Genomic DNA, 24796 nt, shown 5'->3' on the forward strand with positions numbered 1-24796 from the left:
AATGTAATGTATGTGGGATTTTTCGAGTAATTGGAGTGTTACTAAGTATGTACTTGAGCTAAATACAGAATGAATGAAATGTTTATGAACAAAACAAAATAATTATGATTTACGCTTGTAAGTATGATTAAGAGAAATTAAAATAAGAGCAAAATAAAGAAATTGGATGAAATCGTTTCAACTCACCAGTAAGGCCGGCTTTGTTAATGCTGTTAGAACTTGAAAAACCAGATATCTTTTTCCATGCTTTCTTATTCCAAAAGCCTGTTGACTTTGCGTCACCACAACTTGAGCTACGAGGTGAAGGAATTTCTCTAGGGCATCGTAATTGACAATCGTCAGCGCCCAAAATCCGAACTCCTGCTCCGCGGGTTCCATAGGCCACAGCAGGTAAATGGGGAACAGAGCCAGTGGGTTTCCTTCGCAAGCTACCTACATAACTAGCACCACTACTACTTCCACTAAAACCGCTGTCTAAATCTGGAGGATTACAACTTGCTGGTGATAGTAGTTCATCCGTAGGCCCCACTCTCAATAGTTCCTCTATATTGTCTCTATCTTCAGCTCTTTCTGAGTCAGGTGACTCGCATTCAGGCATAAGCATAGCTTCTACACTTAAGTTTAACTCCCCTAATATTCTTTTATGTCTTGATTCTACTCGACGTACTTCTTCCTCGACAACACTTCTGTCAAGAGAAATAAGAGATTGTCTTGGAGCGTGTCTATGTTTTGGACATGTTCTTGAACCATCTGTAATTTCTTCGTAAATATTTTCCTCTGTACCATATCGTGTTACGTAATTATGGCGAGCGGATCGCTCTCTCGGTAAGCCGCGTCCACGCTGTCGATTCGCTTTTCTCGACGACGATGGCATTGATAAATGATGGTCATAATAGGCGTATGAATAATCGACGGGCTCAAATCGCTCCATAGTAGCAGCAATATTGCTACGGTTCCATGATTGCGATGGTTGATCACGTAATAAATTTATACCGGCGAGTCGGGCGGGTAAAATTTCATCAAGATCACGTGCACATCGCTCATCGAGAGATTGCGCACCATCGTCTTCTTCTCGCCTGTGTTTTCTATGCGGTCTGCGAGTTGTTTGACTACAGGGATGTCCTCTATCACTATCTGAGCCATGCTCATGATAGTCTGGTGTATGACTCCGATGAAATTCAGAACGATGCTTATTACAGTCACTTGTGTGATTAAAGTTATGTCTCAGACTGTAGCTGGAATTACCTTCATAATCTGAGCGATCATAACAAGGGCTATCGTCAGCATTGCTACTATGGGCATGTGGACAGTCTGCCGCAATGCCCGATTCTGATGAGGGATAGTCGTGTACTTCGGCCGTAGTGAAAACTCTTTCATCCGGGCGAGCCGGTTCTGACACTGCATGTCGATGATGAGGTCGGGGCCTTGTGTTTTCTCTGCAGCTCGCAAAGGTCCTCTGCAGAGGCGTTTGATGAGAATATTGTAGACAACGAGAGTTGAACACCGCCTCCCCAGACTCGTCGGGGCTCGGCGGCGCACTGCGTGATTCCATGGCTCATCCTCTCATGTCAACATGTATACCTGTAAAAACAAACAACTAATCAGAAAAATAAACAAAAAAGAAAATGTAAATAAAATTTTGCAATACTGTAAGTAAAAGCCCGGGGGCATTGAATCCGAAATTACAAGCCCCTGATAAGGGTAGGGTAAGTGACGATCAACACGGCAGCCGACGTCGATATATCATCATCAGTCGCCGCGTAATAAATTGGGGCTTTGCTCCGTGTTTATTGTTGCATATTGTATAAATAAAAATATTGAGATTGAGATGTAACTATGTTCGTATGCCTCTATGTGCAATTTTTGTTTGATATAAAACAGACAAGAATGGTGAATAGGCAATTAAAATACACGTAAGTCAGTAAAAATAAATAAGAGGGGTTTATGAAAATTATGCAAAGTATAATGATAACAAATCTTATCATAAAATAATACCGCATTGCATTTTTATTGCGATCTCTCGAAATTTATTGTACGCATTCCAGACCAATTTATTACGATAACGATAATAAGTGTCCGTGAACTAGACGCCGAGGGAGCGGGGTTTACCCTCGAGTGTCGCCCGTTGTCATGACAACGGATCTGTTCCCGTGGTATTGTGGCGCTTCCGCCCAATATTCCTTGCATCTAAATCATCATCAACGTTGGGAATAAGGGCCCGTTGACCGCTCGCAATGACAATTTGTTGTAATACACTGAGATTTCTCAGCCCAATGAAGACATCCTATCAGGGATATGGTACACTTTCTAGAACTTTTTATGATCTTGTCTTATTATTTATTTCTCAACAACACCTTTACTTAGAACTGTTAAAAATTATAGGAAAGATTCAAGTTATTTTTGAAATAACTAAATTGAAAACGTTACTTAAAGCAGTCGTTTCATAATCTTTTGTTTTACATTTTCGTGGTAATTATTTAATTTTATTGCGGACTTTATAGCTCCGTGCCGCTGAAGACCACCTTGGTTAATTTGATAATATTAATTTATTCGTTGGCTTCCAAAACCAGCTACTTTGGTAAATGTTTTTATTGAATTAAGCATGATCTATAATTAAATTTTACTATTATTAGATACAACATTGGGGACTTATTAAGGATTCGAACGAGAATGTAAGTGCCTGCTCCTATTTCACTATGCCTCCTGCTGATAGAGGACAAATCTATGTTTTTAATTTATTAGTGTAATGGTTGCTGCTCCTTACAAACGTTGTGTAAAACAAAAGACTTGGCGATTTAAAAAAGTGGCGGAGAGTTTATTGTCAGTTCTTCTCTTCTGGTCTACGCCCTTGATTTGAGAACTGGCAGTAAATGTAAAATTAGAAGCATTTAATGTATATTTCTTTTTTGACGTTCATAAGTGTACATTGTGTTACCTATATGAATAAATGATTTTTGACTTTGACTTTGAACGATATCTTTATAATATACATATATGTGTATATATTTTTAATAAAATAAATTGTTTGATTGATGCTTTACTTAATTTGCATAAGGAATATACGACTAGTACGTTGATCGTCGCTCTCCTCCGAAATGGCTTAGCCATTTGTTGTATATTTGATAGGCATGAGAATAGGCCAAAGACATACCAGGTGATTAGAGAGCTGTTTATTTTTATTTATTGAAGAAGGGAATGAAAACTTAAAATTAACGCGTCCAAAACAACGATGCACAACGTTTTAACGACATCAAAGGGACTACTCATATTTGGTCGTAAAAACCAATTTTCGTAATCCGATGTCGTTGTTATTAAGTACCTAATACAATAGAATTCAGCCGGGACCTTTGATTTTGGTCAATATAACCGGCATGTTGATCTAGACGATGTCGTCGTAAACGGTTTTGACTATATATCTAGTAACCTAATACAAAAATTAGGCCTTTGAGTATATTAACATTAAAAAAAATCCTATTTCGCGACAGCGACATTGTTCATGTATATTAAACAAAAAGTGCGTCCGTACAAAGTACACATGTCAGAAGTGAAACTACTTTGGCAAACTAATTTTTAACTCTTGTTCATATTTATACAAATCAAAAACTTTACTCCGAGACTTATAGGGAGGGAAAAAGGAAGATATGTTAGGAATTTAATTAACTTAATTGTCATGAAAATATTAAAAGTGTCGAAAATTAATACAAATAATAAATTTCATTCTTTTAATTTATTTCTTCGATAGTAAAAACACGTGGTACTTTAATTTACAATTCGTCATTCGAGATTTCAATAAATTATTTTGCATAAAATATGATATTTCATAAATTCTATTTTCGAATCGCTCTCTCACTTTTCTTCGACCAAAACGTTGCACATCTTCGTGACGTTCAGTAAAATTTTTCCCCTCATGCGCCTAAAGAAGTTTCACTTCAAAAAGAATACTAATTTAACTGACAAGATGACTTATGAATCATAGCGTTGTAATAAAAGTATGTATTTGTAAACACAGAATATTATTAGAATGCGATATCAGCACATTTCGTCTCCCCATCCACCCTCGCCATATAGACAAGTTATGAGACTGGTTTGGGGTAAAAATATGCAATATTGCTTTTCAAGTCACATTCACGATCGAATATATTTTAAACATCGCTTGAACTTTCTCTTATTCAATTCTACGGATTCTAAAAAATATTGCTTAGGAGAGCCTTAAAAAAACGCCTTGTAAAATTTACGAGTGGTTACTAGTTACCGGTTAGTATCGATAATTTCAGATATTTTAGGTTTGGGCCTCAGATTTCTGTATCTGTTTCATGATCATTTGTCAATCTAATAGGCAAGTAGGTGATCAGCCTCCTATGCCTCACGCACACTGTCGACTTTCTGGGTCTAAGGCAAGTCGGTTTCCTTCACTGTTCGATCGAATGTTAAGTGCACACATAGAAAGAAAGTCCATTGGTGCACAGCCGAGGATCGAACTTATGACCGACTACGTCGCATGCTGAAGCCACTAGGCCAACACTACTCTACATAATGTTTTACTAAAGTCGAAAATAAAGTGTATGAGCAAGGTAATTTTTTAATTTATAGAGAACAGCGGGCAAACGGGCAGGAGGCTCATCTGATATTAAGTGATACCGACGCCCGTGGACAGTCTCAATGGGACTCGCGAGTGCGTTGCCGTCATTTTAAGAATTGGAACACTCTTTTCTTGAAGGACCCTAACTCCAATAGGTTCGAAAATCGAAACCTCTTACTATATACAGAACATTTTTATCACATTCGAATTTCACCACGATTTTTGAAAATCGCTTAAAAGCGGCAAGACTTAAATATTTTACTTAAGCTTATTCCTTCGGGATTTTACCGCTATAATAAAAAAACAATCAATCATAGCTTGATAAGATAATGAGGCGCGTTTATATTTTTATGCACCCTCCGTTTATTTAATGAAATGGGAATTTGGGGCACGCAATGGTCTATAAAATACATATTTAGAATATTAATAATATGTTTAAACATATATCAAAGATTATATTTCGTGTTACACTATTACTGTTTATTTTAACTAGTGTTGCCTATGCTTTGGATTATGGTAACGCGGTTCCATAAGAAGTTATCACTTCAAAAAACATCACAAAGAAATACGCGGGCTGGGATTTCTTATTAATGTGTGTTTTATTATACACATACACATTTAAAAGCCTTTTATTGTTTTGAATTAACCATGGTTGTGAATTTATAATTATTATGTTAAGTATTATCAGTCTTTTATAATGCTATTGTTTCGCTGAGAGTCGAAAGAGGAAGTGTCTGATAAATTGTTAACTATTCACATATTTATTACATAATACCACTATATTGAGCAGTGACGACCAACGTCGGTTGTAATGCTCCTCTACACAGAAAAAAAAATATTTGTTTTTTACTTTATATGTTAAAATTATTTTCTCTTTATCATTGTCATGTTTCCCTCTAAATGTTGTGCACACTAGTTATTGATGCACATGCATGTATCTTGTTTCTATGTCATGTGTTCTTTGTAAGTGTTTGTATGTGTTTCGTTAGTGTGCCTTTTAAAATAAAATAAATAAAATAAAATATTGTCTGAAACAATTTCCAGTAAATATCAATAAAAACTTATAATGAGCCGGTAAATAATATGATACGGTCGAGAATTGTATTTTTTACAATGGACGTAATGAGAGCGTGCGTGTCGAATGTCATCTTGCTGACTCACTGATTGATTTCGGCTCTTTTGTGTTGGCTTTTGTGCCGAAACCATCATTATAAAATGTTACTAGTATTATATATTAGAAACAAAAACCTCGGCGATACTTTTATCGTATTATTTGAGATCGAGGAAGCCGAAAGAATAAAACTTCAGGATATATTAAATTCGAACGCATTATGAACCACAAGGTCAGTCGTTAAACTAGTATAAACTATAATACTAATACATCTCAAACTAATATGCAATATACACACACAATTGTGTCCCTACAATTGTTTATAAATGTAAATAGGCATGATTTTATAGATAACATATCCCATAACATTATTACTTGTAATTCTCGTTTATTAAAGAATTTCTTTTAAATGATTAGAGTCTAGTACAAATCAGAGACAATAATTGTCTATGAGACATAGTATGTTATTATTATGGAATGACTTTTTTATACTTGTATAGACATCTTTATTTCGTAAAATAGGCTTAAGCTAATAAATAAGCACGGAAGATACTTTATTATAGATTTGTATGTACTTTAATTTGCTAGGACTATATTTAATGGGATGCCGAACCACCTGGTGTCGGAGGCTGGAAAAATGTTTCATTTTCTACTTAATAAAACAAAAAAGAGCAGTGTTGGCCAAGTGGCTTTAGCGTGCCACTCTCATCCCTGAGGTCGAAGGTTCGATCCCAGGCTGTGCACAAAAAATTTCTTTATATGTGCGCAATTAACATTCGCTCGATTTTCGTACTTTGAATACGCAAAAGCCAGTATGTTTTAAGTTTATTATTCATTTATTTTTTTAATAACAGACTCCCAATATGCCACCATTTCCAGACGCAGAAGTTAGCTAAATTGTATGGCATCTATTGCGTTCATAAATTAATTTTATCGACTTTTATTACATGGTAACGTTTGTACCGTTGTTGTCACTATAGTTACGATACTATATGGTAACATTGTAACCATGGTAACGTTAGTAGGTATATCTTTATATATATAATTCTACTGTACGTGTGTATGTCACTGAACTCCTCTTAAATGGCTGGACCGATTTGAAAGAATTGATTTGTATGCGTTTGGGTGGCGCCCTAGATGGTTTAGATTCACAAATCAGACGATAGATGGCGCTGCAGTCGGTATCTAGTATCTATCTATACAGCAAATAAACAGCTAGTATTACTACTAAACGTCTGGACAGATTTCTATGAAATTTTTTGTGTTCAAATGGAGTTGAGAATGATTTACATTATCATTATTTTTTTGTATGTAAGAAGTGTGACATGACAACGTCTGTTGGATCTGCTAGTGTTTTATAAAGTTTAAGTTTTATTTACATTATTTAAATCAGTAGGAATTAATGAATGAAGGAATGGTTTAATAGGAAACGTAAGTATATGTTTTATAAAGGCAGTTTATGTTTTATTTAAATGTATATAAATGGTTTAAAAGGAATAAATGTGGCAAGATAAAAAATAATAACATGGCGGTTAGTTAAAAGCCTCATAAACAAACGCTACGGCGAACCAGTTAATTTAGTACTAAAACGTCTATTCAAAGAACACACTGGGGGCGCATTGACTGGTTGTAGCTATTTCAGTGTTGCCAGTATTGAATAGTCTTTAATGAAATTTATCAAAACAATTTTAAAATTGTATTTATAAATCGTTAAAAGTATAATAAATGTTAATAATAATACACATTAGGATTAATACCTGCAGCTGTGTTTCATCATTCAAATTTCATCCGTATCACCTCAACGTCCGTCTTTCCACAACTAAGTGAAACCATTGGCCACCGATGAATTTTCTGAACCAATTCGAATTAGGGTCCTTCAAGAAAAGAGTGTACCAATTCTTAAAAGGCCGGCAACGCACTTGCGAGCCCTCTGACAATGTGAGTTTCTATGGGCGACGGTATTATTTAACATCAGATGGGCCCCCTACCCGTTGGCCCGGTTATATTTATAAAAAAATCATGAATGAGTTCATTAATAAAATAATTTGGTATTTAAAGCTATGTTACTCAATTGCGTGTCATTAAATATCCCTCCTAAGCTATAAGCAAATTTCCGTGTCATAATCCAAATTAATATTCATAACAGTTAAATTAAGTCCGTTAAAATATAGAATCCAATAGGATTTGTCTTTGAAAGGTTCCTTCCCAATCAAAAGTGGCTTCTCCTCTTGATAGAAGATACAACTGAAAATCTATTTAACTATGAAAATTACGTAATAGTGGATGTCGCGAGAGCGCCTAGCAGAGGAGCGATTCCGAAAGCCCACTCACTGATGTTATGGCAAATCTTGACCCCACATAGCGTTGGCTGTAACAGGTAACATGGATATGACAATAAAAAAGTATATATATGCAATTTGATTTGGTGTAATCAACAATTTAGCATATTTAAATATATATCGTGGCAACGTCAGAACGAAAGGGCGTCTATTGGAGTATTATAAAATCAATCACCGGTTTTACAGCTTCTGTCTCGGGACTCGTCTAGGAAAGCTGGGCTTAGGGCACAAAACGGTTTATATTTATTGGCGAAGTCGACGTTCAATTTATAATAAAGGTTTTTATGTGACCATACAATATTTTAAACATACAACAATACAAAATATTTTTTCTACAGTGTGACCTGGGACATGTAGGCCTCTTCTAGCTCTCGACACTCGATTTCTTTTCCTGGCAAAAACAGACACACATAACATTTATTGATAACGAAACACACAAATTAATAATAATAATAATCAAAACTTAAATTAAATTATGGAAAAAAAGGAATAAGGTACATTTTAAGTGCGTAATGTTTGTGTGTTGTGGTTGTAACTGGCCCTGGCTTAGCATTATATGTTGTATATATATAACAGGAGGCACAAGAAGAGGTAGAAGAGGCATTAGAAAAGAATGGAACAGCTAGAAGAGGCCTATGTGTTACAGTATATAATATGTATTCTACTGGGTGTCAGCAATAAAGGCTTAATGTATAATAATAGTAATATATAAGGTCGTATAAAGCCTGAAATGTCCATACATCTTATTAGTATTATAATTGGTATTATATTGAAAAAATAAAAGACAAAACAACTGTATACGTATTGGTCGAGTACAGATTTAATTTGATCGAAATTCTACATATTTTCTTAATATTTTGGTCCTCGGTGGCAAACATTTGTTACTAGATTAGTGGTATTTGTTCTCTATGAAATAGAGCACAATTTTTTAGAAACTGTAAAATTATGAAATATATACCTTTCACCAGCATTGATTCAGTCGAGTGCGATATTATAAAGATGAATGGACTATCCAGCACAAAAGCATTTATTCAAACCGATTTTCCTGTGATTTATCCAAATAAATCGGGAATAGCGCAGAGGCGATGAGAACTTGGAGAAACTGATCGTGGTTGGTATCAGAAGGCAAGAGATCACGCAGCTGTTCACCAACCAGATGGACCAATCAAGTGAAAGACTCATCGTCCGCAAAACTATACATTGTTATAAGAGAGACACTGGACAGAAACCTATGGAAGCAGATTGTCCGCTCTAGATGCTTCCTTGCTGACCACAACGCTCAGACATGAGCTACACCACCGAAGAGAGAGAATATCACTATAATAAATTACGACCTTCAGACTAACACACATACAAAAGGAAGGTGGAAGGAGAATGTGACACTAGAATTATATAGAAAGATTTTCATTTTCCTTTTCTTTTTCTTCACAAAAGAATAACTAAAAATAAACATGAGTATATTTTCTTTCATGAGATAATTAATGAAAAATTTGCGGATGTCGTTTGTACGAAATGACCCGACGAATTGGCCAAGCTATAAAATGTACAGTCATTTGCAATTCAACGTTCATCACTTTGTGTTATGCCTAATAAAATTTACATATTTAAATTAAACAGGAATAACAAGATTTAGACCGAGCCTATGTCGACAAAAAGCTTACTTTTTCACAAGAGATACATGATATATGTATGACTTTAAAGATAACTTAGTGAAAAGGAAGCGAATGGAGAAAGAAAGCCATGGATACATATATTTGGAAAAGGCTGAAAGAGGCCTTTACCCGTGAAGGGTTCCCATCAATGGTACAGAAGGAAACTAGGATATTGAATAACAATAAAAAAATGTATATAACAAATGTAAACTATATGCAACATTTGTAAAGATAATAAACGGGCTTTATATATTGTATATCGAATATATAAAATTCTCGTGTCACAATGTTCGTTCTCATACTCCCCCGAAACGGCTCGACCGATTTTTAAGATATTTTTTATGCATTTTCAGTAAGTCTGAGAATCGGCTGCTATCTATCTTTCAAACCCCTTAGTGATAAGGGGTCCTCCAAACATTTATTCACAGGACACGCTGATAACCTAAAACGGGTCATATGATGTAGGTATTAGATGAAGTTTTATTATGTAACTTAAATAAGTGTTAATATATTATACTGGTGTCAGCAATAAAGGCTTAATAATAATAATTACTTTTTGAAGCAAGTGAGCATTATCTGACGTCGTATTGGGGCATAACGTGATTTTAAACATTATTTCAGTAAGTCAATAAAAACAATATTCAACTCTTAAAACAAAGAGGATTTAGACAAGTTGCAAACTAAAATCTTAAATTTTAAAATTATCACACTGTTCTTTGAACTTTGTGATAAGCCACTGTCAATCTGCCCTTCGGCACCAATCAGTCTACGATAATAAATAATAGGCCAATTATCTTTGTACATTCAGTTGTAAAATACATTACATTCTTGCTGTTATATTTTCTATTAAGAATGAGAAAATCATCTAGATAGGTATATAATTTTAAAAAGGCATCTGTATTTATTATAAAGAGGAAATATTTGTGTTGGTAAAAAATATACACAAAAACTACTATTCACAAAAAAAATACCTATTATTAGCATTCATACATAAGTGATCGTGATTTTTGATAGGCTATTTTCAAAATGTAACAGTAAATAAAAGACTTTAATGAACAGTAATTATAGCCAATACTCAGAAATAATAAAATTAGTTAGACTTATTAATTAGTCTAGTCGCATTAAGACTTTCTAAGAAAATCTCTAATAGCGTGTCATGGCAAGACTATCTAGTTATTTTAATATCATTCCATTTGTCCCTCCTTTCCAAAGAACGCGTTTTTTTCAAAACTCACTGATGTCTAGATTTAGCATTCTGATAAACGAGCAAACCATAGTTGCTCCTCTCACACTTTAAATTCGATTTTTGTTTAGTTTTTGTAATTTTAATTGTTTTTTTTTATATTTGTATTATCTCTTTGTGTAATGTGTATGTCATGTTTGCCTATAAGCGCTTGTGACATTAAAAATTGTACATTGTGGTTCTTTTACCAATGCATTAGTGTGCCGAGCGTTGGCAAGCTTTTATCAATAAAATAAAAAATATCCAGTATCAGTGTACGGGACACTGAAACTTCTAATAGGGATACCAATATCGACGTGTTAATGCAATTTCGATGTACATAGTTCTCTGAACATTCGAAGCACTACTCTGGCAACCTTGGGATCGCGCGGTGCAAAAATATAACATCAAAGTCGAGATCACAATTGCTGTTGTACCTAAAAATATGATTTGTTTTTATTTTTTTTAGCTTTGGATAATGCCTTCAAATTAGTTGCCCAATTATAGGGTAATAAAATAACAATTTGTGTATGTGGTAATTTTTACCATATTTTTTGCAAATTTTTACTTATCTTGATCAAAAAACTTTTTTTTTAATTAATTTTATTTAATTAAGGTAATTATAAGATTTAGTTCATATATCAGATATTGTATTGCGGTATATATTGATTGCGGTTGCTTTTATAAATATCCAGTGCTAATTTTGTTTTATTTTACAAGAATAACTTGTATCAAAACTTTGTAAGACGTGGTACGAAAACTCATTCTCCCAATCGCTATTGAGGTTATATTCAATAGAAACCAATGAATGACTAAAAAGGCCAGGTTAAGATGGGTCAAGACAGTAATAACCGCGTCTGAATGACATGGATTAATCTTTGATCTTATTCGTTTGAGTTGTTAATCTTGACGTTTACCTGATTCTGATATCTTTGGCAATCTCGCAATAGATTTGCCCAGTCTTTTTTTGGAATTAAAATTGAGACTGAGAAAAGTCTTACATCTTAGCCAAAACTTACACTATAGATGGACAATGACCATAGAATTTCGGCGAGTTTCTTTAGTGATTGGAGAACCTGTATAATGGTCAAGTCTATGGTATATCTCTTTCTATCTCTAACAGTCTTACAAGTCTTATCGTCAAGTATTTTGTATTACAAGCTCGTACTAACCTGTAACCTGTTACACCATGTTCCATCATCATCATCTTCCTTCATTTTTTTATGGGTAAAAGAAGTTTTTAAGTTTCAAGTGCCGTACTGCCGTAATATCATTACGTTATCAAATGAATATTAAAACTCTATTTCGATTTTTAAAAACTCTAGTAGAAAGACATTTTAATATTTTTCGATCGATCTATGGCGTTTTCTTTTTGAATTGGAGGGTGTAAACGAGCCTACGGGATGGCTAAAAAGGGCAGGCATAGACACCCATTTTAGTGGATGTGTTTCCGGCCTTTTAACACCGATTTAACACGTGCTCGATTTAATAAATGCTGTCTAAATCGTAATTCGTTACGTTAAGCTGTGTAAATCTGAACACATTTTTCCAAAATCGATTAATAATGTTACACAAACATTTACTACCGTAATCAACTAATGCATTATGTAAAGAAGGGTGGTGTTCCTGTTTAGGGTGCGGCCAGTGACATACACGTCACTGTACTAATGACCCACTCTTTTTTGAGTGTTATACTCGTAGAATCTATTAAGTTTGTTTAGTTTTTGAATGGTGACGATGTATGTATTTCTAAAATCCGTTTTTCACATAGGGTGCACCACATCCCATGGACACCCATTTTAGGGGGTGCATTGCCGGCCTTTGAGGATGGAGTATGCTCTCACTTTAAAAAATTGGTAGACGTATCTCTTAGGGAAGACCCCCACAGGGATTCCAGTCTACGGTTCGCTACTTCGCAAAAGAAAGTGTCTAGTAAAGCGGACCGTGGAAGACTTCCATCGATTCCATTCCAGCCATCAAGGTGATGAAACGAGGCAGGAGGGGTCAACCCAAACAACTCTTCAGAATTGTAATTTTGTGCCTAACACCGGTAGTAGACATGCAGCTTAAATACTTATTTCAAAATACATCTTTACGTAACTCCAAAAAATACGAGCTCCTTCAACTAATTATACAAGGTAGAAGGAGACCTGGCCGCAGACACACGTCCTGGTTGAAAAACTTAAGACAATGGTTTGGTCCAAGCACCATCTCATTGTTTAGAAGCGCAGCATCCAAAATTAAAATAGCCATGATGATCATCAACCTTCGCAAAGAGATGGCACTATATGAAGAAGAACACCTTTAAAAGGAAACTTTTCAATGTACATGCAAGCGTTAATTGCGCAATAAAAATCTATAAGTGCTCAACCGATCGGGCAAAAATTGCACCCTGTCCATAACAAATATAAAATAAGTCATTTTTACACAATTTCTTAAATAAAGGTCCTATAAGTTATCAGCAAGATTCGCTGTTTGACAATATATTCAATTCAAAATTGCGTTTAAGTTTGCGATTTCTTGTGAGACACTTCGAACTGATAAAATTCATGAAGCCAAGGGTTAGGATGCGAAGTGGGCAATCAATCATGTCCCATCAGAATTTGATGTTGACATAAAATGGACGAGAAAATGATTGATGCATCGCAGAAACGTCATATTCTAGGAATATCATGTTAATTGAATAACTTACACAGCTAATAATTATCTCGTCTTGAACAATGAGCAGTGGTTTCAACGAACCTCATCCCTGGGATCCTAGGTTCAATCCCGATTCCACTTAGTGTTGATGTGTGCATTTAACACTCGTACGGTGAGGATAACATCATGAGAAAATCGACATGTCTTGGACCCAAAAAGTCGACAAGTGTCAGGCACAGAAGGTTGCCCATTAGAAACACAGATACAGAAATCTGAGGCCCAGACCTAAAAGGTTGTAGCGCCATTTAACGTTACTCAACTTTTACAGTGATATTCAGTGAGTCTGCGAGTCATATAATGTAAATTACAATGGTTATAAATATCTATATTTATAGACAAAACAACAACAAATTTTAGTGTAGAAACCATAAAGCAGTTCATTTCTAGATCTGTTTAACTTATTATTGTTTATAACAATTGTAATTTGGAGTCAGTTTGATATTTTACTATATAAAATACGGTTCATTGGCCTGTTTGAAACTAAATTGTATTGAAAGTCGATTGATTATCTTATTTATGATTTACAATCATGGGTGCAGTGAATTCTTTCTAGCATAGCACCTTACTAAAACATACGGAGTAATCTACAATCATATAGATTGTTGGATTGTATAGGTATATTACCTGCCGCAATCACTGACCCATAGCTCGTTTAACAGCAGATCAGGTGGTGTCATATGGGGCCAAAAATAAAATACTGTTGTTGTTCACGTTGGAAAAATGGGAATTACATACACAATGATATGTAAAGATTACGCGTAGGTGAAGGTACAAATTACGCGCACTCTATTGTTAAGTACTATAAAGATAAAACCACTAAAAATATGTACTTATCTTAACGTTTATATAAACTTAGCACTTAGCAGATAAACTCCCAGTCTGTCAAATGAAATTATAATTTATTCCGTTGTATTAACTCAAATTTAAATGAATTAGCTCAATCGTTCGGAAAGTTCACTTGTGTTTACTATAGATTTAAATAATCAGATAACTATTGGAAATAATAAATAATAATTCAGTGTCAGTAAAGCTGTGGTGATCTTTTTGAGATTCTTTCATCATCTTTATAGACGTTGTCATCGATTTTTGGAAGACATGCTGTTTCCTAAGGAAGTCTGCCTTATGAGCAAGATAGAGCACTTATAGATTACTCCATGGGTGCAATAATATAATTATAGTTTTTCGAACGAACAGTCTCAGGGTGGAGCGTCGCATCCTTAAGCCACTAGGCCAACATTAACTATTGTGAATAATATTTAAAATTTAAAAATGTTCTTATGTCCCGAGCTTTACTCGAGATTGGCTGGACTAGTTTGGCTAATTATTATCTCGAAATATTTGTGGAAGCTCAAAGCCAAACGTTCAAAGTTAAGAAGTAAAGAAAAATACTAAAAACGACATTTGAATATTCCAATAAAAAAGTTCCTAGGTGTGAAATATTAGATGTTTTTAAAATTTATGTATTATTTTTGACACATAAATAGGTAGGTGATACGAAGTTCACCAAGTCTCTAGTATACATTAAAGTAGCCTTAAGAAAAATAATTAATATAAAATTAATTGTAACAAGCGCACTTTGAAACAATAAATTGTAACTGCGCAACAACAAATGTTGCCAGAGTATAGACTACTATGGTTAGATGTTTCTTCTTAATTTAAACAAGATTATTGTGGATCATAAACAAAAACACTATGATTTGTCATTTATACTGATTGATTCTTATTGTGATAGTAAAATCCCAGCTTTATTAAATTCATTAAAAATCTGGAAGACTTGTAAACACGTTACTAGTAAAATATAATTTACTAAATCAGTAACCACAGGCCAATGCAGGTATAAAATGGTCATTTTCAGACAGTGGACAAAATCGCTCGAATAGTCACGCCTTTCCGGAAAAATGAACTTCTCATGAAATTTAATGTGGAAATGTCTTGAAACGAAGCCAAACCTTCGTCTGAATTATTTATGTGGCACTATTTTAATAGCGTCGCTGTTCATTACAATAGTGTTTGTTAATTTTATATGCAAACGCCTTGACTGTTTTACAATTAAAATTTGTTTTTGAGTAGTATTTTTATTTATCGTTCGCTACTGGAATTGTTAAAACAGTAATATCTGCCATGGCTTTGATTCGTTAACTTTATACGTCATACAACAAAGCTTTAGATGGAAACTAGAGGTTTGATTTATTTAAAAAAAACTATTATCTTGGGGTATACAAACCCCAAGACTGCTGCCTAAGAAAGTAAAATGAAAATGAAATTATTATAATTATTTTCTACTAAGTATTATTACATTCCTTTTTCTTCTTTTTTTGTGACTGAGGGGCAAACAAACTGCTGTGGTCTCTGGCAGAATGACCTGCGCTGTGAAATATTCTGCTCCTCAGCATTATGCTCAGCCAGGGCCAATTACAACCACAGCACACACGCATTACACACTTCAAGCGAACCAAAAATAAATAAATATAAAAGTAAAAAAAAATTTGTTTCTTTAATATCTCTCATTATATTTTTTTCTTTGATTATTGTTATTTCTTGTGTTTATGTGTGTGTGTTTTTGTTAGTAAGAAATGTTATGTCTATGTCTATAAAATCCTCCATACATACATACTTAACTTCAATCCGGTAAAAAAGTGTTTTCTTTAAACTTATGAAAAGTACAAGAAAAAATCATCTGTATTATTTAATCACGTATATCATATCGATGATAGACTTAATAGGTGGTTAAAAAAATGTCTCACATGAAATAGTTTCTAAGATTCATATCACGTATAAAATTTATTTTTGCTGGTGGTAGTAGGTAGAGACAAGGGGGCGTAAGCACTATCGATGTAAATCAATCGCCTACACAAGGATGTGCAGCGTCTTGTCAAGAACTATAAAGAAACTCAGTGGCGCGGGCGTCGATGTGACGGTAATGTAGATCTGACAAGAAATATATTTTGCGTGCACATTACATATATGTAAGTACAATCTGAAAGACTTTATATTGCGGGCTTTGAACAGTTTTTATACAATCATTAATCATTATATTAGAAAGGTCATTAGTGCATCTGTTTGTATATTTAAATATCCATAAATCAACGAACGAAAACCTTGATTGGTCTGAATCGTGTAATTTAGTCTAAAATATATATTTTTGTATTATTTAATGATACGAAACAATTTTAACTAGCAAACGTAATTTTTTATCCTTCCGAAGGTTGGCGATCATCATGTCTACTTTCTCAGCCATAATGATATCCTGGGGAAAATGTGGTGCTTTTCCGTTGCCTTCCACATCGCTATTTGCTGGTCCTACCAACAATATAAATGACGTCTAAGGCTTTCTAAACTCAATCATAAAAATCCCTGAACTAACATTTAATCATAGGAATAATATTTATTTAAATAATAACTTAACAAAAAAAATTACGATTTTCTTAACCTACAAATAATTATAAATTAATAAAAAGAATATTAAAACAAATTTAAAAGTTTGGTGTCTGTGGCAGTGTACCTTCAATTACCACCACATTTCTATAATAGAGCTTGTAACGAAAAACCAGTAATTTTATATATAATAAGAAATATCTGTAACCGCCAAGCTTTAAAAATGCGACCACTTAGCGGTTAGAGCATTGTACATTTTGCTTTTAGGCATCAGGTTAACGCAAAATTCAATAGAAACGGTAAATAAATTCGAGGTTCGCAGAAATATCGGTAAGTCAACGTGAACGCAGACGAAAATGTTATGTAAACATCACAGTATCTCCACTCCCTGGCCTCGGGTCGTTCTACTGAATAAATAACGTTATAGCGAAAGCAAACTCAAACAAAAGTAAATTTATTCACCAAATACGACGATTAATACACGATCTCGGACAGATTTATATTTCTACAGGATCACCGACAAACCGGTATACAGTGTTGGTACCGCTTTAGTATAATATTTTTACTGAAGCGAAAGTAATGTTCAAATATCTTCTATAATTTTATTGATTAAACCCTTTTAAGTGAACTTAAAACAATTCTTTACGCTTTTTTCCTATGTCATATATCGCTTTCATTTGTTTAATTGAACTAAGATTATGTTTAAGACATACGGTAGTCGAATTTCGAGATAAGATCTGAATATTCAGGATGTACAGTGAATACAGTATAAAATAAAAATAGCCTTTATTGGAGTACTACATTAGATTAAATCCATGTTACTTTTAACATCAGTACCTGACCTCGACGGAGTCTCCTCCAGATTCTTCCACTTGTCTCTGTCTTCCCAAAAATTTTATTTAAATTAATTAACAGAATATTACCGTTAATTTTAGTGGTCCTAAAATTAGATCTTTACCTACAGCGAATCCATAAAATTTCGTTTGTTTTGACTTCTCTGAATCCGATACAGAGCGGTATCCAAACCGGTTTCTCCCTACGGCTATTTATCCTCGGTATTCCTTATTTATGTGGGAATTAATTTTGACGTTACGTTAAAATTAAAATTGAAGATGTACCTTTTATTATTTTTAAAAATATCCTCTGGCAGTTAGATCAAAGCTGTATTTGTATTGTAACTTCAAAGACACGTCGATAAGTTTAGATAGTTCGTTTTTGTTCAAAATTTGTTGTTTCAAGTTATACATTATTTGCAAATAAAATAACTATTTTGTGTTTTGCTGATATAATAAATATCTACACACAGAAAAAAGTTCATTCAGTATTGTAATCTTAAAAATTTAATTGTCTCTTAGTTTAATTGTTCACTTAACTCTGAGTTCGAGTATTCGAATCTCGGTAAACCATTGGATGCAATTAACAGTCCTGCAAAACTGGCATGACTTATCCTCAATGCTGATCAAACATGAGACTAAGAAATATTCGTATAATTCGACGTAATGAGGGCTGACGGTAATTCAATGCTACAAGTTGTTATATAGTCGAAAAATATAATATTTTGCATAATAGAATTGAGTTCAGAAATACTAAACTGAAATAATAAAAACCCAATATAACCGCTCTTTTAAAGGTGCTGATAGAGTGGCTATAAATAAATGGAGTAAAAGGGATATAAAATCGTATGTATTTGTATTTGATTCGAGCGCACTCAATATAGAGATGATAAATCTATATTGTGCAACTAAAAACTTACTTGTTTCATGAATGAAATTTATTTTTCTTTGTTTAGTATATCTCAGTTGAATTTTCTCGTGATATTCATTTGTTTCATACCTTCATACATACGTACCGTCCACCTTAAAACCAAAACACTTTTAAACTCCGGGAATTTATAACGTGTATTTAGAAAAACCATCCAAGCTTTTCCATTTAAGCAGATATGGACAGAAGACCCCAAACCTAATCTCTAAGAGGCAGACTCTTTTTGTATGTTTTATAAATTATTTTAAGCACCAAGTTCAATAATTTCCTCCCTCCCTACTATTCTTCTACTATGCTTCCTACAAACACATCCTATATATATGTATGTTACCACCACATAAATAGTAAACCTTTGCAGAAATCCATCGATCTTAATTAAATTTTCCGATATTCCATTAAACATTTTCCATAACCGCAGCCTGAGTGAAAGAGTAAATACCGTGTTACTGTCATAAAGGAAAATCAGCTTTGGGCGGAAATTGAAGTTCCGTGGCCCGGAGCGCGCGGGCGCAGACCGGAACCACCGCCATTAACCTCACTCCTAACAGTGTATGCAATTACAGCAATTACCTTACATTATGATATTTAAATTAAAAGGCAATTTGCAATGTCCGTCACTTTTTTATAAGGGTTAAAAAGCTTTTGAATATAATATTTTCTATGAAGCAAGTACCAGCTTCACATGATTGGATATTTTTGAATATCTTGAAGTTAAATATAGCCAATGTTACCTTAGAATCTAAAGCACACAGACCTCGTTGGAGTGGTTATCTTGGGAGAGTAGGAGAAGAGAGAAGTATTAAAGAAACCAGCCAGCCGCCACCCTCCCAGATATCGCCGTGGTGTAGGACTTACGTGAGCGCCAAGTTTCCGATTGGCAATCGGTCTGGCGTTCTCTACCTCCGGAGGGCACTTTGGGCCAGAGGAGGAAGTAGTACCTCAAGAAGAACTATTGAAATCAGTCCACTAGTTATTGAGTTTATTAATTACAAAAGTACAAATCTTTCGTATTATAATATTAGTATATAATATCTGTAATAAGAACACACTTCTTAAGAAATTTCTTAGATGGACCTGTTGATTTATTGTAATTGTATAATATCGTTTATTCTTAACCACGGCAAATGACTTAAATTTCAAGACAAAGCTTCGATTTGAGGAGAAACCTACATTTTCAGCACCAGTTCTTTTTGTATGAGCATGTGACAAATGCCCACATAGAAAGAAAAATTAAATGTTACTGTTGAAAATTACATGAGGCATAACGAACATTCTTTCTCCATTGACATATATTGCCAATTAAAAATAAGAACTCAAAAGGATTCGTAGAACCGTTAACAAAGCTAATTTCTACGTATTTCAATAAACCGTACCAAGCTTTTATTTACAAACCAGCTACTGAAATTTACAATAAAAATATTTTCCCACATTTAAATTTTACCCTTTTACGGGCTAAGATAAATAAATTGTGTGCATGTGGTATTTGTTATAAACAACCGAAACTTGTGTTACCATGTGTGATGTTCAAATTTAAATTGTTTGTATATAGTTTAAAGTCGCCAGCCGGTTTGACATTTCTTTAGACAAGTTTAGTTTATCGAGAAATTTATATTATTATTATTTTTTATATTACAGGAGGCAAACGGGCAGGAGGCTCATCTGATGTTAAGTGATACCGCCGCCCATGGACACTCGCACTGCCAGAAGGGCCACTAGCGCGCTGCCGGCCTTTTAAGAAATGGTACGTTCTTTTCTTGAAAGACCCTCAGTCGAATTGGTTCGGAAATACAGTGGGCAGTTGGTTTCATATAGTGGTGGTGCAAGGCAGAAATTGCTTTAAGAATCGCTCAGTTGTGGATCGACGGACGTCAAGGTGATACTATAAGAACTCCTCTGAACACTATCCATGGTAAATACGGTAGAAGATGCAGAGAGATCCTACATCTCTACGCATCTCCAAGGGATCAAGCCGCTCGGAAAGTGACTGGTCGTCGACGATTCGAATCGCTCTTTATTGAATACGGTCGGCTTAAGAAGGTAACATATGTTTTAGTTTACTATGTATAGTTACCAAGAGATTGAAAATTATTAAACGATTATTATTTTTATTCGGGGTTTAAAGATCCCATATGACACATCGTCGAAATTCTGAGATCGATTCTTGGACGGAAGAGTTATGCTTGAACTCCTGTTTTGGTTTATTTGAAGTCCGATATAGAGCCTTACTGTGCATCCAAGGCTTAGTGACTAAGTGTGCGATTTCTAACCCTGAGGTATAACGGTTTAGGAGGCAGGTCTGTGTGAGGCTGGATTATTATTTGGGCGTACACTTCTTCGTACAGAGAAGGAAAAACATACAACATATGTTTATTAAATATATATAAGTGTTCAGCTTTCTGACACCTGTTTGATTCATACCGATGTTTTCCATGAAGCATGAGTTATGAGCAAGAAAAGTTCATAGGTATACCTGTGTTTCAAACGCACGTCCTTAGGGTTGAGAGTCGCCCTCTCAGCAACACAGCGCTTTTAGTCTAAAAGAGTAATAATATTGAAGTTTTTACAAAGTTTGAAAAGGTATAGAATTATGTAAAAAATATTATATAATCAGATCAGTTTCACTCTGTTACTAAATAGATTAAAGCCGTGACGAAAAATTCGTTTTGGATAAACTAATTTAGGTTTTTTACCTATTCTTGGAACTTGAAGCTGCAAGGTCTCTCACTATTCAATTTTGTCTTTTTCTCGTTGTTTTATTAATCATGCTCTCAAATAAGATTATGTCTAATCAAGATAACATTATCACCGTTATTAATTAATGTTAAAGTAAGTATGATTACAAAAAATCACTGATTTGCCTCATTACATATCATAACAGTGTAAATACATGATGACAAAGATGTACCAGTACTTTAGTTAGTTAGAAGTTACCTAGAATTGTTTGTTCTGATTCAGATACAAATTTTTTGTATTAAAAATATATCCGATTATTTTAAAGAGCATTATTGACGTTAAATCGTTAAAGAATTTTTTAAAATTAAGTTTTGTTTATTAAATCAATTGCACTGTTTATACAAATATATTTAGGAATTTGGATGTTTTTGATTTTTTTATGTCGTTGTAATACGAGTATAACAACGCGTTGTTGTGGAATTTTTAAAAGATATTAGTAGATTATATTCAGATAAATCTGGTTATATGCTACATCGGTCAAAGTCAACCCATTTATTTCAATTAGGCTTATTAAAAAGGCACTTTTGAAAGTCAAAATTACAAGTTAAAAATATATAAAAAAATACTCTAGCTAGAAACTACATACTTACCCTTTTAAAACTACTAAAATATAATGGGCGCATGGTGTTATAAAAAACAATGCAGCTATATCTATTATGTAGATACATAGTGCTCACATATTTCCAAAAATACATCCATATACAAGAAATACATATTAGAATTATTTATTATATAGTATATTATACTGTTCTCAGCTCAGCTGGTTAGCGCTCGTTGAAAATTGTCTGAATTTTAAATACGACCTAATATCTCACTAGATGCACAAGCTCTAGGTTTTACTTAGAAATCCGTTGTACCGCCGTAAAGTAATTTCAGGTCTGTTATTAATTATTTATAGAACACAGGGAAAGCTGTGTGTACCCAATGTTAAATTATATCGCCCATAGACATAAACTACCTAAATATTACTCTCGTATATCAAATCCTGATGAGAACATAAAGTAAAACGCGAAAAACAAAAGTTATGCATTAAAACAGAAGTGCCTATGCGCGGGGCATATAGCAAGATGCACAGAAAAAATAAAATGGGCAAATAAACAAGAAAAATAATTTCTGATCTGGTAGCCTAATGTCTAGGCTCCGAATGATTTTGTCCCATTCGGTGTCGAGACCCTTGGTCCGTGGGGTCCTAGCGCTATAAGGCTTTTTAAGGAAATATCAAAAAGGTTAGTCGACATCACAGGAGACCGAAGAGCTGGTAGCTACCTCGGACAAAGAATTAGTCTAGCGATTCAAAGGGGGAACGCTGCCAGTATCTTCGGAACCTTGCCTAAAAGGACTCCTTTTAATAATATATTTTAGTTATTATATTTTAATGTTAGTTATTGTTTTTATTGTTATTAAAAGTATATTTGATTAGAGATAAAATGAATTTTAAAGACAACTATATGGATAGGATCAACGAGGAGAAGATGAGGGCGCCCTAGAATAGAAGATATAGAAGAGTTAGCAGGAAGCGAATGGAGAAAGAAAGCCGTGAATAGAGATATTAGGAAAAAGCTTGAGGAGGCCTCCAGCCGTGAAGGGGTTCCCATCAATGGTATAGACGGAAGTGAGGATATCAAGTGACACGAAAAAATATATATGTATATAACAAATCTAAACTGTATATTCAACATTTGTAAAGATTGGAAATAAACGAGCTTTATTAAATTACTAGCTGACCCGGCTAATTTCGTTCCGCCTAATTGTCTAATAATATCGTTAACTTTAGTAAAACTTAATTTAGGATTTCATTAATAGAACTTTTTTTGCAAATACAGAAATGTTCTATTGCTTGCCATTGCGAAAGAAGAATGACAGTTTTACACATGAGGCCTCTTCTCTCTAGCCAATATTGCGATACTGCATGTTAAAGCACTTTCTGATATACACCATTTTTTGATGAGGTAACAAGATCGATCAAGATCAAAGCCTGGTTATGCATCTCCTCATTCACTACCAGATCGGAATTTCTTGAACTGACACGAATTCGATGTAAAATGGTGCGTAATTTTGTCAACAGATGACACCACACACATTGTTATTCGATAACATATCCGGTATGTTACTTATTTTGCTATTCGGAGCGTTGAAGAATCCGCCAAAAAAGAGATAACTAACATCGGTCCAGCCGATCTAGAGTTATAGTGGTGAGTTGAGTTACTAACACGACTTTGTTTTATATATTAGATTATTATGTCAAATCTAGTATGTTTTTAACATAGGGGAGTGATAGTTACCCCTCGACTATATACTCGTATCTACATCTATAGGTACAAGGCTACAAGGCTTACAAGTTACCGGCCATTTTCAAGTTTATCAAAACATTCTGCCCGCAGTTTTTAATCACGAAACGCCAAGAAACCTTACGCTACCGAGTGTACGCTTTCGTTAGTTAGGTCGAGTTAACGGTCGGTTTGTCAAAACAGATTTAGGGCGCAGTTGGCGGTCTTCGCGACTTCCCGCAACACTAAACCGCGGTAATGCCCTTTATATTAAGTCGGATAATCTTTTAAGTTTCGCTCTAATTTCGGGGAATGACACTATTTTGTTGTTCACGTGTAGGTTATACAAAAATATAAAAAAAAAAATCAGTGGCGCTACAATCTCTGTAGGTCTTGGCTGGATTTCTAAATCTTTTTCATGATCATTTTTAAATCTAATAGGCAACTAGGCCTGCAGTGCCTGACACACGCCGTCGACTTTTTGGGTCTAAGACATGTCGGTTTCCTCACGATGTTTTCATTCACCGTTCGAGCAAATGTTAAATGCGCACATAGAAAGAAAGTCCATTCGTGCACAGCCGGGGATCGAACCTACGACCTCAGGTAGTACGCTGAAGCCACTAGGCCAACACTGCTCATGTTATATTACAAAAATATATCTAAATAGAAATATTGTGATATAACACAGGATAAAAGGGCAGGAAGCTCACGTAATGTTGGGTTGACTGATGGCGAGTGCGTTGCAATAAACTTAATATCAATTTGCATACTTAAATCATCGAACAATCGTTATTAAGTTCCAAGAGTATTTAAAAATCGACTTAATGTACTACTTTAGAAAAAATGTATACTATTAATTATTATTTGCGTGAAACATTATATTTCTTACCATTACTACTACTATTATACATTATTATTTCCCGTAAGACTTTTGCCGAGCACTATTAGTTCTCGTTATAAACATGAATGAGTTATCCTAAGTATAGGTATTTCAGGTGTAATAGTTGCAGCTCCTTACAAACGTTGTGTAAAACAAAAAACTTGGCGATTAAAAAGA

The 24796-nt window shown here is 34.3% G+C and overlaps 1 protein-coding gene across 5 annotated transcripts in view; it reads right to left on the reverse strand.

Annotated features, from left to right (window-relative positions):
- Positions 1 to 24796, reverse strand: part of LOC125053721 — a 124892-nt gene that overhangs the window by 1025 nt on the left and 99071 nt on the right. For all 5 annotated transcript variants that reach the window (XR_007117617.1, XM_047655229.1, XM_047655232.1 and 2 more), the window contains exon 3: positions 187 to 1581. Coding sequence is in view for 4 of the 5 variants with exons in the window: in XM_047655229.1 (XP_047511185.1) it covers positions 187 to 1552 (1366 nt within the window). In the remaining variant the exon portion in view is untranslated. The remainder of the gene's footprint in view (positions 1 to 186; positions 1582 to 24796) is intronic.

Source organism: Pieris napi, chromosome 11 (assembly GCF_905475465.1).
Source record: "Pieris napi chromosome 11, ilPieNapi1.2, whole genome shotgun sequence".
Lineage (NCBI taxonomy): Eukaryota > Metazoa > Arthropoda > Insecta > Lepidoptera > Pieridae > Pieris > Pieris napi.